Source organism: Anarhichas minor, unplaced genomic scaffold, assembly GCF_050575085.1.
Source record: "Anarhichas minor isolate MPS153535 unplaced genomic scaffold, ASM5057508v1 ptg000030l, whole genome shotgun sequence".
Classification (NCBI taxonomy): domain Eukaryota; kingdom Metazoa; phylum Chordata; class Actinopteri; order Perciformes; family Anarhichadidae; genus Anarhichas; species Anarhichas minor.
In genome coordinates, this window is record NW_027466476.1 from 6,248,171 (window position 1) to 6,263,549 (window position 15,379).

General features: G+C 44.7%; 1 protein-coding gene across 4 annotated transcripts in view; it reads left to right on the top strand.

Annotated features, from left to right (window-relative positions):
• tet3 (tet methylcytosine dioxygenase 3) overlaps positions 1-15,379 on the top strand; it is a 42,692-nt gene that overhangs the window by 20,693 nt on the left and 6,620 nt on the right. For all 4 annotated transcript variants that reach the window (XM_076105038.1, XM_076105036.1, XM_076105034.1 and 1 more), the window contains 8 exons: positions 3,598-6,529; positions 9,329-9,419; positions 12,041-12,134; positions 12,689-12,897; positions 13,651-13,801; positions 13,948-14,037; positions 14,485-14,622; positions 14,803-15,157. In XM_076105038.1, the coding sequence (XP_075961153.1) occupies positions 3,598-6,529; positions 9,329-9,419; positions 12,041-12,134; positions 12,689-12,897; positions 13,651-13,801; positions 13,948-14,037; positions 14,485-14,622; positions 14,803-15,157 (4,060 nt within the window). The remainder of the gene's footprint in view (positions 1-3,597; positions 6,530-9,328; positions 9,420-12,040; positions 12,135-12,688; positions 12,898-13,650; positions 13,802-13,947; positions 14,038-14,484; positions 14,623-14,802; positions 15,158-15,379) is intronic.

The window sequence follows — 15,379 nt, forward strand, 5'->3', positions numbered from 1 at the left end:
GGAAGAGGGAGGAGGAGGAGGATGGGGGGGGGGGGGGGTGGTTGTGTATCTGGGATTTAGGTTCAGCTGTCTACTCACAAGCTGAACTTAACCCCCTCTCCACCACTAGTATCTATACAGGCTTTGTTTCCTCTCTTTAGTTTTTCCTTTTTTTGCAGTGTTTCGCAGAAATGTAAAGGCTTATGTTGTTTAAAGGGCTCCTGGACTCAAGTGTCTGGTCTACCAGGTTCTGCAATACCTGATCTAGTTGGCCGTGTTTATGTTGTTGGATGCACTTTCTGGTGTGTGTCAAGCACGTATGAATATGTGTGTGAAATAGACTAACACGGTTAGAGGGTTAGGGTTAGGCTTTGTCTAGGCTTTGTCACAGTGTTAATATTTGTCAAAACACGTGGTCCATACAGTCCGAGGCACACACACACACACAGAGGTATAAAGGGCTGCAGGTGTGAGCATTTCCATCCTGGACCGGCATGTAGACTCACAAAAAAAGTAAATCAAGGGTAACCAAAGCTCAGATCATGTGAGGTTATCTCTTATTTTTGGCGTTATTTGTTTTCTTCACCGGCAAAGTGGAAGGTTTGTTCTCAGTGTGCAGCTCGAGGTGCTTTAAACCCACGTGACTTGTGTCACTGACAGTGTTCTGTATGTAACTGTGAGAAAAAGAGGAAAAGAGAGTGTCAGTGTGACTGCTGTATGTAATTGTGGGATGTTAGGTTGTGCAGTGTTGCAGTCACTCTGTTTCAACACCCTGCAGGTCTCATAACCGCCGTGCATTACTAGCGCCCCCCCCCCCCCTTCCTCTTTCCCGTCTGATGCCACTGATAGTGCAGACGTGGGGCCTCTCACGTATTGCATGCCGGCTGTTCACTGCCACCCCCCAACCCCACACCATCTCTTACCAATATCACCGCCACCCCCAGGGACCCCCAACAGACACCCGACACAGAAGGTAGATTCAAAAGACCCGAGCATACTGCCTGTCCAGTAATTAGCCATTTCAAAGGCTCATTTCAATAATATTCAAATGACGGGGAAGCTGGACGTCAGGCTCACTTCTACTGTCAAACACTGATAGATCTACAAACAGAAGCCCTGTTCTTTCTTTTTTAAAACATCTGAATCAGGAAGTAGCTCACATCTATGTCGGGTGGTGAGACCTTTAGCTAGCCTGTGGTCAGTTTGTGTGCATGTGTAAGGAATTATTCATATCTCCATCGCTCTGTCTTCGTCTCAGTTTTTGTTTTGTCTCCTGTGAGGGGAAAATGTCTCCTTGCGACTACAATTCTGATGCCTGTAAGTGTCCTTTACAGTTAAGGCTACTGTACAATTCAGGTGCATGTTTTGGGTAAGCTGTCTGTTCATAGTACACACACAGATTGAAGACTTTGACGCTAGAAAGGTTATTAATGCAGTGCGTTGCCTTCTATCTATGGGGCTAACTCCAAAAAAATGTATTTATACAGTGAGTCTGCTATTGTTTTCTTCTATTGGATATGTTGGAATGCACTCTTTAGTCACAACATGAACTCTGTCAATGATTTCTGAGGCTGCCCTTGGATAATCTTTGTTTGCTGTTCCTCTCTGGACTCATTTGATTATAATCTACCTGGGCTGAATACTGTTAACAAGTAACATCTTGGGACTCAAGTGAATAAGACCACCATAGTTGGCTTCAACATGTCAAGACAATTGAGATTAGTAGACAAATGGAGCAATTGCTTCTTCATTGTCTACACCTTTTTTTACCTCATTGTGGTGAAACTCAACCCCCCGGTGCTTCAAGTTGACTAAAGTAAACTGAATGCTTTGAAAATGTAATTTGACACAAGTCAGGTGATGTGTTTGCAGTTTTCAGTGTAACTTGTGGTAACTGACCCAATTCTGACTCAAAGAGGAAGTGAGATATGTGGCTGCCTGTATCAGCTACTGATAAGTATTACCAACTGTCTGAGAAGGTCTTTAAATCTACCGAAATGACAAAAAGCATGACAGAAACATTCCCTCCCTTATTTGTGACTCTTAGCCAGCTTGTTTAGGAAATACTTTTCCCGTTACGCTGTATGCTGGGATTCAATGACTGTAGTTAAGTTAGATCCAGCTATAGAGCAGGTGGTAATATCAGAAGGAGTCAGTTGTTGCTTATATTTGGCTGTATGATTGAGTCATAGGAAAGACAAAGATTTGTTTGCAAGCATCATTTGAAAAACAAAAGGGTTTTTCAGGCTAACAATGCTGTACAGTACAGTTCATGGGCCAAACTCCTCAAAAATAACTCCCCTTTCACCATCAAAAACATATAAAAAACTAACGGGGCAAATCTGTCTGCATACACCAAGTCTTTCAGCAGTTTTACTCCCTTCACCGGTCGACTCCTTTATTAGCATTTAGTTGTAAGTCAAGTGTGAGGGTTTCTTTAAATACTTGCTCATGTTCATCAAATGTTGTGAATCTCAAGGCAATGGTGGGGGTTTGCTGAGATTTGGTTTGACGGAGTCACTTGAGCAGAGCCACAAAACCACACTTCAATGCATACTGTTGCAGACATTCACAAACTGGTTCAGTACGGTATATGTTCAGTTTGCTTTGTGTCTTAGATGTTGTCTATTATGAATTATCTTAGCATGACACACAGGTCTTCAGATATTCAGGTCATTTAAGGTATTGTTTTGGTTGAAAATGTCTTGGGTTTGTGATAATCTCACCAGTGAATGAGAGTACTGCACGTTTTCAGCTGCAATCATTTTTCAGCACTTAATCAATATCTGGTTTTGCCGATGAAAGATATTCACATTATATCAAAAGCATGTCGTAAACGGATTCAGTATTTCTTTTCTAAAATATCTCCATTTGTTTCATTTATTAATTGCGTTTCTTGAAATAAAATATCAACTGAGTAAAATGTACAATTATTTTTTCTGTTGATTCTTCTTTCCAACTAAAGAAGTAGGTTTGTAGATTTTAGTAAATTATGAATATAAACACTTCTTGGAAGTGGACTTCCTTTGATCTCACGTACATTTTGTGTATTGTATTTCGTTTTCTTCACTCCTCAGTGTGTATTTATTAATGCCCCACGTCTGCCATACAAAAGGTTTCCCAACACGAAGGGAGACAAGTTTAACTCCAACTGCCTGCTTTGCATAGCCCAACTGATCTGGGGCACAGTCTCCATTTATAAACAACAGTGAAACTATGTTGCATGACCTGTGACTTGCTTGGCAAAACGCTTGCCTGTTATGAAAACAGTCTAGTGAAGCAACAGTTAATGCCGTTTTCCTCAGCCCTACTGGCCTGACCCTGCAGTAATGTATGTGTGAGGTAGGAGGGAAACCCTGGATAAGAGCTGGCAGAAGGGAATGGAGTCTATTTTAATGATTGTTATTTATCATTCATTTATCTATCATCAAGTTATTCTTGGAATTCAGATTTTTTAAAAACAATTGACTTCATTTATTTGCGATTATTTAACACATATCTGGTGATTATTTTCAAAATCATGCCTATTGCACAGTGTATAATGTTGTTTTACATATTGGTGCAAGATTTATTAGATTCTCATAATCTAACTAACCTCGCTCCATGTTTGTCTTTCAGACTGTTTGCGAAGTCACTTCAGTAGATGGCCCCAGAAGTGGACGCCAGATGGAAATTGGGTCACATGACCGCCTCCAGGAAGGAGCGCTGAGCCTGGAACTAGCCAATGGGGTGAATCGCTACCCTAATGATGATTCGACATCTAGTGAAACAGAGCAGCAGAGAGCAGGAAGCGTGCCTCCAAGGCAGACCTGGTTGTCAGTACACGGCAAGGTCAGTGACACCCAACAACAGCAACCATGTTGGAACAGCAGCAGCCGTACAACCCCTGGTGAACCTGTCCACCATGCAGACATGGAGGATGCCCACAATCTGGTGGCTTTTTCTGCTATTGCTGGCTCCTTGCCTCCTTCTTCCTCCTCTTCCTGCCTCATGCAGCCGAACACATCCCAGCTGTATGAGAAGTTCACCAAGGAGATGGGTGTTGAGGGGGCACAGGCCAAACTCTCTGCAGGAGCTCCTGAGGGAAGCTGCCAAACTCCAGAAGACTTGAACACTCTACAGTCAGCACTGAGCCAAGCTAAACATGGACACAAGCCACCCAACTGCAACTGCGATGGGCCCGACTGTCCAGACTACCTTGAGTGGCTGGAGAAGAAGATCAAGGTGGCAACCAATGAGGATCAAGGTGCTTGCAAGATGGCTGATGCTCCTCCACACTTACAGCCTCACCTACAGCAAACCCATTTGCAGCATCCCCGTCAGCCCTACACCCAGATGAATGGTGGCCACCGTCTGTCTGCTTCATACCCCCAGCAGCAACAGGGAAGTCAAGGCCCTAATCTAGCCCATGGGCCCTGCTCAAAACAACCAATTCCCTGCTCTCCCCAGGTGCTCTTCATAGCCAAGGAAAAGAACATCAGTCTTAAGGCAGCCATTGCCATAGAAGCCCTGACTCAGTTATCTGGTACTGGTCCGCAATCTGCCGGCTCTCCAGGTCAACTTTCCTACAACAGTAACCTCCATCACCACCAACATACCCAGAACCTCCCATCTCAACCCCCCAACGGCACTAGCTTGATCCCATCCTCTCCCGGCACCCACTCATCTTCCTCACGCTCTCAATCCGTCCCTCCAGGACTAAACACCATTCAGCAGGCCTCAGTTTCCTGTGAGCACCACAGGCCCCAATCCCAGGGCCAGCCGCCCCATGCTACCCCTCTCCCACCCACTACCTCTCCCTTCCCAGGTCAGGGAAAACATCCAGGCTTCAGCCCTAATCTCCAGCAGTGGCAGCAGGGCTCGGACAGAGGCTCTGAACAGAGGAACCCATGGATGTGTGTAAAGTCTGAGCCCCAGTCTCACTACGCTGCTGCACCTCACAGCAGCTCAGACCCCATGTCAGAGCTCAAACAGCTGCTTGGTGACACCAGTGGAAAGTTCAGCAATGCTCATTTCAAGCTTCCAGTCACACAGCAGATCGTTTTGAACCAGAATGGAGGTATCCAGGCCCAGGACAACCCAGCATTGGCCAGGATCAAGCTAGAACCAGACTCTGGAGAGCACTACCATCACACTGCCTCCATGGGACCTTACGGCATGGCTAATGGTCAGCAGCAGGGTCATCACTACCCTGGCAATCCCCTGTCTCCTGGCCAAGCAGCTATCAGCCACTCCACTCAGGCAGCACTGCAACAGCACCTTCACTACAAGAGGAACCTCTTCTCTAGCCAGTCCCCTGGCTTTGGAGCACCAGGCCCTCGGGCACCTCTGGCTTGTCAAAACTTGAAAAAATGGTGGCCACAGATGAACGCAGAAGGTTTGCCACATCTGGCCATCAAACAGGAACCCAAGGAACCCAAGAAGAGGAAAAGCAGTCAAGGATCTCCTGTCATAAAAGCTATGAGTGGGATGCTTGCAGTCTCTCCCCTTCCCAAACCTAAACAGATAATCATCAAGAAGACCAAGCAGAAAGCCTCCATCCCAACCTTCCTGCCTCAGACTCAGATATCCGTACAAAAACCATCAGTCCTCATGGTGGACAGAGCCCCGACCCTGACCAGCCTGCAACCAGGTTCTCTCCCCTCTCTGCCCCTCCACAGTAACTCCACTCAGGCTGCTGCAGGCCTCCCTGCCCCAGCCCAATCTCAGGTATACATTTCCAACTCCTCAATGACCCCATCTTCCACTGTTTCTGCTTTGTCAGAAAACACTCCAGCCCTCATGGGCCCTCTGCTCCCACCTGTGGCCCCTGTAGCCCATGCTAAATCAGAGGGAGTGGGCAGCCTGGCCTCCAGAAACACCAGCACCACCACACCTGTGACCTCCACATTTCCATCCAGCACCTCACAATTACAGAGCGTCATCAACATAGACCCGAAGTACGAAGAACTGATCCGCCAGTTTGAGGCTGAATTTGGGGACTCAGCTCCAGATGCATCTGACAGTCAGCCCAAGGAGGAGACTGCTACAGCCCCTCAACCGAGGAATCAGTCCCAGACCAGTCCTCAGGACCTCAGTCCCACATCATCTTCCACCTCCCGGTCGACTCCCATAATTCTCTCCACTCAAGCCAGTTCCACACCTCATCCAGATGATCAGGAGATGAAAGTCAGCAAAGATGAATCAGGGCCCCAAAGTGAAGCAACCTTGAACCAGGCATCCACAGAAAGCTCTATGAGGGATGTCTCTCTACATTATCAGGCCATTCTGCACAAGCAGCAGCAGCCCAGTGTGATAGAGGATACTTTCAACATGCCGTGTTCTCCGCTACCCAAACGCATGAAGATTGAAGCCTCGGGTGATATAACAGTACTTTCCACCACATGCTATTCTGAGGAGGACACACCCACTAAGGACAGCCTGCCTGCTTCTCCATCTCTCAGAGGCTTCCTAGAGTCTCCTCTGCGCTACCTGGACACCCCCACCAAGACCTTGCTGAGTACTCCTTCCAAAGATCTGCAGGCAGAGTTCCCCACCTGCACCTGTGTGGGTAAGTCAGTGTGTTGGTGTCTGTCTTTGGTTGTCTATATCTAAGGGGATGAGGTTGCTGTCCGTCAACATACTGTACTGGCACATTTCAGTCAACCATAAATAATAGTATCATTAATCTTACAAAAATCACACCACTCCAGACAGTGCCCATGCATTTTTGAGTGCAGATGAATCGAAGTAATTCTGTAAGTACTGTAGAGGCTTTATAGCAGCAGCTGAGCATGCATATTCTGCAAGGAGGGCTTTTTTTGGAAAACATTTTCTAAATCTAGAAATGTTCACGTTTTGCTCTACTGATTTAGCTCGAAACATGTCCACCATTAGGTTTTTCAGTCCCCCCCCTTCTGTAGCTTCTCTGTCTGGACGCTTGTTGTATTCTTGTGGAGTGTGTCCAAGAATGTTTGTGTTGCCACGGTGTGTGGCTGCGACCATCCAGACTGCAACAGTGTGAGGCACTAAAGGCAGCAGGCAGGAACAATAGTACTGGTGGCAGAAGGAGCCTTTTGTGTGAGTTTGGGTCTGGCAGGCAAGCAGAACAGAGCCTTCATTAGACGGAAAGGGGTTTAGTCCCACAGTTTAAGTAGTTCCCTGCTCAGGTTAACAGAGTAGGTGGTCCTACAGTATGAATCTATGAAGAATTTATAGATCGTTCTTTTCCTATTTTAAGAAAATAACAGGTAGATAAAGTTATGTTAATGACTAAGTAGATCAGAATACTACTGCTGTAGCTACTGTGGGTGTCCATTCATTCATTAACTTTGTGCAATAACTGAATCATTATAGAGTTTGTTCTCAGAGAAGCTACTGTGTTAAAAAATGACCACCATGTTCTTACAGTTACTGAGTTTTAACTGTAGTGCTATGAAGGGTTTAGAGCTGGTAAGTAGACCATTGCTGTCATTGAAGGGGTTCACAGCAGGCGGAGAGCAGCTGCAGTGAAACACTTGCTAGCTGTGTGTTGTTACTCAGAGTAGAGACCAGCAGACAATAAGTCTCCATAGTACAGCCTGGTTACACACTGCCCTGTCGACTCCCTGTAGCATAACACTGCGCTGGAATGAGACCGCCTCCTACACAAACAGATACAGTATGCAGCCACGGTCTGCACAGTACACACACACACAACCAATTTCCATGCAGGAATTTATTGTGACTCCTCCACTTCCTGCCCTGAGCCACGCCCTGGTGCCTCCCTCCACCGACAGGGGAATGTGACCTCATATTGCCTCTGAACCAGAGACACACACAACCCTGACTGTATGTCCATGCTTAAGATAATCAGCTGAGAGTGTAAAGCATTTACATTTAGAGCCTTTAGCTAATGTTGTTATCCAGAGTGTGTGCAACACCGTGCTAAAGAAGTGTTGTGTACAGAAGGCACAGTATCACCACACAAAGATTAGTACTGAAGTCATAGGACATGGTTTATAACCAAAGATGTGTGTAGGACAATGTCAAATACACATTCACACGCTCATACACAACATAAACAGAGATGCTCACACAGACACACCCTACTCCCTCATAACACTCACACAAACAGAGTCATTCATCACTACCTCAAAGAGCTTCTGCTTTACAGTGTCTCCACACAGGCACCACACCCTGCAGTCACAGTCCTCTGTCTGTGTGTTCATGTGTGTTTGTGGGAACTGGCTGTTGCGATCAGTTGTACAATCTCACGCTCCTCATAGATGATTTAGCTTTAACCACAAAGAGGATGCCTTTGAGTTTGTCCAAAAATACTTCAGAACACACACACGCCTTTGATTTATTTTACAAAACTCTACAACAACTGAGATGTGATTTCTAGCAAAGCCACTTGATTCTTTACTGAAGTCACGGGGCTTTTACTGTTAATATATTTACTTCAAGCAGGACTCTATCCAGGCACTAGTACTTTGGGATTTGAGGCAGAGAAATTATTTATTTGATCAAAGTGATGTGCAAGAACATTTATAAAGCCTAAGTTATATGACTGCAGAAGATTTTGGTGACATTGCTGATAATATTGACGCAAATATGACATACATGTATAGTAGAATAAGATATTTAATGCAGAATCATAGGTTTAAAAAACCTCTTTGGTGTTGATGCTCCGCAAATTGAGAAGAGATTTTAGGAGAAATATCCACCAAAACAGTACATGATCATAGCTCCTGCAAATATAATGCTGGTAAAGTGAGTCAAACTTTGCTTCACTTCCTCTCTGTAAGATAAGGAAGTTAAAAAATGAAACCTAAATGTAGTATTACTTCTTTTACAATCTCATAATTAGAGCAGGCTAAATAATAGCTGTAGGGACGGAGGAGAGAGGGACAGGGAAAGCAAGAGCATGTAGGAGGAAGAGAAAAAGAGAAGAGAAGAGGAAAAGACTCACCTCGTCTCCATCAGGTCTCGTATGGAGGCGACAGTAGGTCCAGATCCCAGGTGATTGTAGTAGGGTCCTTCATCTTTCTCCAGGATTTGTTCTAGAAAGTGTTCATCACAGAGTGGTATTAATATTACATTACAGTCATTTAGCAGATGCTTTTATCCAAAGCGACTTACAATTCAGATTCTATCACATTTCTACACCGTGGGCAAGCAATTTTGGGGTTAAGTGTCTTGCTCAAGGACACATCGACATGTGACTAGCGGAGCCGGGGATCGAACCGCAGATCCTCTGATTGAAGGACGGCCCTGCTATCCACTTAGCCACAGTTGCCCACATATGTAATACACATTATTTGCCATAGTGCTTTTTCAGGTTCCAGCTATGTGCTCTTTCCTCACCCTCTACTGTCTCTTTTGCTAGAACAAATCCTGGAGAAAGATGAAGGACCCTACTACAATCATCTGGGATCTGGACCTACTGTCGCCTCCATACGAGACCTGATGGAGACGAGGTGAGTCTTTTCCTCTTCTCTTCTCTTTTTCTCTTCCTCCTACATGCTCTTGCTTTCCCTGTCGCTCCCTCCTCCTCCTCCTCCTCCTCCTCTCTCCTCCCTCCCTCCTCCTCTCATTTTGTCCTGAGGGAATCTGTGACCCAGAATCCAGTTGGAGAAACAGGAAATATCAGCATCATCAGCATAACAGAGGCAGAAGCACAAGGGTAGCAGCAGATGATAGCTGGGAATGGGATGAATGAGGGGGAGAGACAGAGAAAGATGAAGACAGGCGGAAGGGAGGAAAGATGCTGCATTTTTTATGCACTAATATCAAGTGTAGTTTTTTATATTATGTAACAGTCTTCAGGGCTGACATTTGGTGTTTATAGATGCAAATGTAGATACATACAAAACTGAAATTGCTCTGTTTAAAACATTAAACCAAACAAATAATCTCACAATAAGAGTTGAAGGTAAAAATAAATGTGCAGCCTCACCAAACCAATCCCAAAGGCTGTTGTTACCTTGTCTGCTATGCATCAGCAGACTTGGTGTTAAAAAGACAGACTGAGTTTATACGATTAGTATTTATTCAAGGAACACCAAAAAGCTCCCAAGCCGGTCATTTTAATAACCAAATCGCAGCAACAATCTTTAAATCATCATCAATGGTCTATCTTACTAAAACCTAGCTCTGATTAAAGGCGGTGATCAACTGTTTTTAAGGATGAATAAAGAGTTGTTATATTTTTCATAGCCTGATTAACACATTCTGACAATATCTTGTTATGTTATTTGTAACCCAAGAGTGCAAAAACACCTTGTACTTGGTGCAACCTCTTGTTATAACCGGGTGCCTCATTGTGTTGTGCTTCATGTTAACAGTTCTGAATATTGTAGTCAGGCACACATTTTGCACTGAAAGGCTGGATTTCAATAAGAGCAATGAGTCATTAGTCCCAGAAGAGCACAGGATGAGTGTGTGTGTGTGGGGGGGGGATGCCACTTTTTTTGTTTGAGAGATGACATTAGAAGTTAAGGCCCCAATGTCCCTAAATGACCTTTGGCTCACCCCTGACCCCAGCGGGCCACCCCCGTGGTGACAGAGCCTATTCCCCTCCCACTCACTGAGCCACCGTCGGGGGATTCCTATTCAATCAGAGCCCCTTGTGTTCACTGTCACACCAAATCTACTCAGAGCTGAAGTTTGCACAATGGCAGATATCGAGCAAGCAGCAGATCTGATTTAAGCCATGAGCAAATCTCTGACAAGTTCTGATGACCTATCCCCATCCCAACGTAACCTCTGACATCTCTTCCTCCTCCACACCCCCTCGCTCTACCAACAGACACGAAAACACCCACACGCAGCATTCGGACTGCTGTTAAGTAATCTCATAACACTCCATTATTTGCTCAAGCAACGGTTCACAGACACATACACACAAGTAGATTTCTTTGTATACACAAAATAAGCTCATGCACGCACATGTGGACACAAACGCATAGTGTTGGGCAAGATACTTGAAAAGTGTAGTGAGCTGAGCTACCAGTTGCTCTACACTAAATGAAGCTCCACTACACTGAAGCTACTCCCCAGAAAAAGCAATATAAGCTACAGCAGCATTGATAAAGTAGTTTAACAACATCAAAGCAATCTTTTTTAATTGAACCTACTTCATTCCAAGTCAATGGTATTAATGTAATATATAAGTAATATAAATATATATGCCTAATACAAAGTATATAATATGTTAATAATGTAATTAATAATGTAATATAAATGATTATTTATATTGTATATTTGACTATCAATGCACACTTAATTCTAACATCCATGGGCGCTCGAGCTTCAGAAATACTTGTGTGGAAGCTGCTGTACTACTTAATCAATAAAAGCTAAGCTACTGAAAAGCTATCTTATTCAGAAAACAGCAACGCTACCACCACGCTACTGAGAAATCTAATTGAACCAGTTACGCCGCTACTCGTAGCACCGCTATTGCCCAACACAGCAAACACAGGCACAGAAATATCTCCGAGAGAAGGCCCTCTGGCTGGCGTTGTGCCGAGGCTAGTGGGCTCTGGTTTACTCTGCCGCTCATGTGAGAATCTAAGCAGAGCCTTGTGAACACTCCTCACCAGCCAGTGCTGCCGAGGTTGGCCCGTCTTTGTCAGAATTGACATCCACTACTTCTCCCACAGACTTCCAAATATCACACACTCAGTGAAAACACAGGCAAAAATAACAGGTGGCAAGACAACAATAATTCCAAACTTTTAATGTTTTTAAAGTTCAGCAGACTGTTTAAACAGATTCACAGCATGACATTGTAGGTTAATTTAGCATGTGTTTTAAAGAGCACACATCCATACTGCTGGCCAACTGGCTGTCAGGTGAATGGTTTGTTGTGTGCTTGACTGCAACTTTTATGAGACCACGAGAAGTGATGCAAAGCGTCTGATCAGTCAGTTTGCAAATTCTTTGAGGTCGGCTTGGTGGCCCCTTAGGGCCCCAACACACAGGAAAGACAACACCGTGTGTTCAGATTTAGGCCACCTGAGTGTCACCTTGGCGTGTCAGAGCCTTAAAGTCAAGCATCAGGGCTCAGAACTAAAGTGTTTCTCCTCCTGTGCAGGTATGGAGAGAAGGGGGAGGCCATCCGGATTGAGAAGGTGGTGTACACAGGGAGAGAGGGAAAGAGCTCACGAGGATGTCCTATTGCTAAGTGGGTAAGTAGCATCACGTCACATTACATCTGCCATCGGTTTGAAGTTCTGAAAGAGCCTTTTAATAACGTAGGTGAGACTTGGTACTGTCAAGGTCTCCTCTTTTTTCTTTTATTGAGTTTACGTAGTAGAATAACGACCCACGACTCTCAAAAATAACATTTGTGACAGTATGTTAACAACTCAGTCAAAGCCTGATTGTTTTTAAGTGAGAGGGAGGAAAAGTATTGTTTTGTCCTGTTATCCCACCTGACAACAATGACAGATGTATGCAGTATGTGTGTGTGTGTATAATGAGAGGTCCTGGGGAGACATCCAGCCAAGTTTGTCACCTAATGTGAGTAAACAAGTAGGAGGTCTCACTCTCTGTAACAACTGTCTAGCCTGCCCTCCTGTGTCACCCCTGACACATCCTGCTGATGACAGATTAAAATGAGGGAGTGTTACTTAGTGAGCATAAATTAAGGTGCTGCTGATTAAGAGCCAGGGTGTCTACCTAGCTGGACTCCCCTGGATAAAGAAAAACCCAAATAATGATGAGCTCTGTTTCCTGTCAGGTGATCCGTCGTGGCAGCGAGACAGAGAAGCTGCTGTGTCTGGTGCGTCCGCGTGCAGGCCACCACTGTGACAACGCTGTCCTCATCATCCTCATTATGGCCTGGGAAGGTGTCCCGAGGGCCCTGGCTGACAAGCTGTACCACGAGCTCAGTGGCACCCTCACCAAACATGGCAACGCCACCAGCCGACGCTGTGGCCTCAATGATGAGTGAGTAGCTGATGGGAACTCTTTCACACTGGTTTTCTTACATACAAGTTGGTGAATGTGCATAGATGCAGGTCATGAGTATTTCATCATTATATTGCACCCTCACTGCAACTTTTTTTTGGAGCACACCTTGAGCTATTTGATCTCAAGTCATCTTTATCAGAGCTTTCAGGAAAACCTATGACACCAAGGAAAGTATGCTAAAAATGTTGGTGGTTTCATGGACAAAACCTTATCATGTGGGGGTCCTAATGTGGCCATATGGACATCTGTGACATGGAAAAGTACTCTAGAGGCATAAAGCTAAATTTAAGCCAAATAATGTACATATGCACAAAAACAAACGTTGCTGTGTACACGTTGTCTATGTCATACATCCGACTCCCAAACAATGGATAGTGATCTTGCACATCCAATACCTTTAAAGAAAGGTGCTCATATGTCCCAGAATGAGCCATGAATGTAGTTGACACACCCTTGTTTACACTAGTTATATACTGTAAACTATTTAAGCCTATTAAGGGCACATGAGGAGGGCACATTTATTTTCTCTCTGTACTACATATACATCAGACCATGTTAATGCTCCAAACGAAATACTGCACAAATTCCCTCATAGACATTTCTCTCTGCCACATTGTTGTATCTCACTCAGCCCAGTAGAAATATAGTGTACTCATGATGTAAAGCATGCTCGGGTCACACATCATTTATACCTGAAGCTGAGAACATGCTCACTGTCTCCCCCTGCAGTCGTACCTGTGCGTGTCAAGGCAAGGACAGTGAGTCTTGTGGTGCTTCCTTCTCCTTTGGCTGCTCCTGGAGTATGTACTTTAATGGCTGTAAGTACGCCCGAAGCAAAATACCGCGCAAGTTCAGGCTACAAGGAGATCACCCTGAAGAGGTACTCATCACATCAAAGCCACTTGTTATATGCATTGTACAGGAATACATCAACGATAATCATTTTTAATAATCTTGCTCTTCCATTTTATGGCTCTTTGGCTCTGTGTTTTGTTTTGACCTGAGATCTATGTTTGTGCTCGTCAGGAGGACAAACTCAGGGATAACCTCCAACATCTGGCAACTGAGTTGGCTCCTTTGTACAAGCAGCTGGCGCCACAGGCCTACAGTAACCAGGTTTGTTGCAAAGGAAAATACTAGAAGTGTAACGGCACACAAAAGTCATGATTTTTCACAACTTTGGTTCCACATTATTTGCAACAATCTACATACCACGTGTTCTGCGTGAGGCTGTGTGCACCAGACCGTGGCCCCCTATACCGTGACTGTTCGGTGCAAACGCACAAACTGTTACGGCCCTAGCAAATACCCATCACAGTCAACCTCATGCCGCCACCAACTACACTCGACATCTTCGTCAAACACAATGACTACTGTACACGAGACCATGAAGACTTTCACATAATAACACTTCCCACTTCTATGCGCAAAGACTGAGAAACAGAAAATAATCTACTGACAGTGACTGACTAAACTCTGACTAAGTTGTTTTGACAATGTGGAATATCATACCTGTGACGTGAAATGTAAGGATATTAAAGTGATTTCTTTCCTCTTCCTCAGTGCCAGTTAGAGTCGAAAGCTCCAGACTGCAGGCTGGGCTTGAAGGAAGGCCGGCCGTTCTCTGGAGTCACTGCTTGCATGGACTTCTGTGCCCACGCTCACAAGGACCAGCACAACCTCTACAATGGTTGCACAGTGGTAAGATCCCTCACCATATTCTTATATGCGTGTGCATTGTGGCGTATTTGGAGTGAATAAAGGATATATTGTTCTTTTATGTGAATAAATTAAATATACAATGTTGATGTTTTGCAGCTTGGAACAGTTTACATTTCATCTTGCTCTCCTTCTATCTCTCTCTCTCTCGCTCTCTGTTAGGTATGTACTTTGACTAAGGAGAACAACCGTAATATGAAGGAGATTCCAGAGGATGAGCAGCTCCATGTGTTGCCTCTTTATAGGATCTCCCCGACCGATGAGTTTGGCAGTGAGGAGGCCCAGCGTCTCAAGATGCAGACAAAAGCCATCCATGTGCTTCAGGCTTTTCGCCGCGAGGTACGCAAGTTGCCCGAACCTGCCAAGTCCTGCCGACAGCGCAGACTGGAGGCCAAGAAGGCCAACTCGGAGAAGAAGAAAAATAAACTCATGCAGCAGGCAGGAGAGACACCAGAGAAAACAGTGGTCAAGGCTGAGGTCTGCATCACAGGTTCCCCTCAACCCCAAGGCAATAAAGGTTAGCTGTTTGTTTTTTGTATCACCCATAATGTACTTTGAATATGTTCCACAGATGTCCTGACTGTAAGGCAAATTATTTTAAATTGCTTCACTTGGAGGTCTTGTCCGATAGCCGAAAAGGCATGTACCATAACCCTAACCTGCAATCAATGTGCAACAGAACTCCAACAGAAGACATAATCAATTATAAACGTCAATGAGTTTTAAGTTTAGTTTGTAA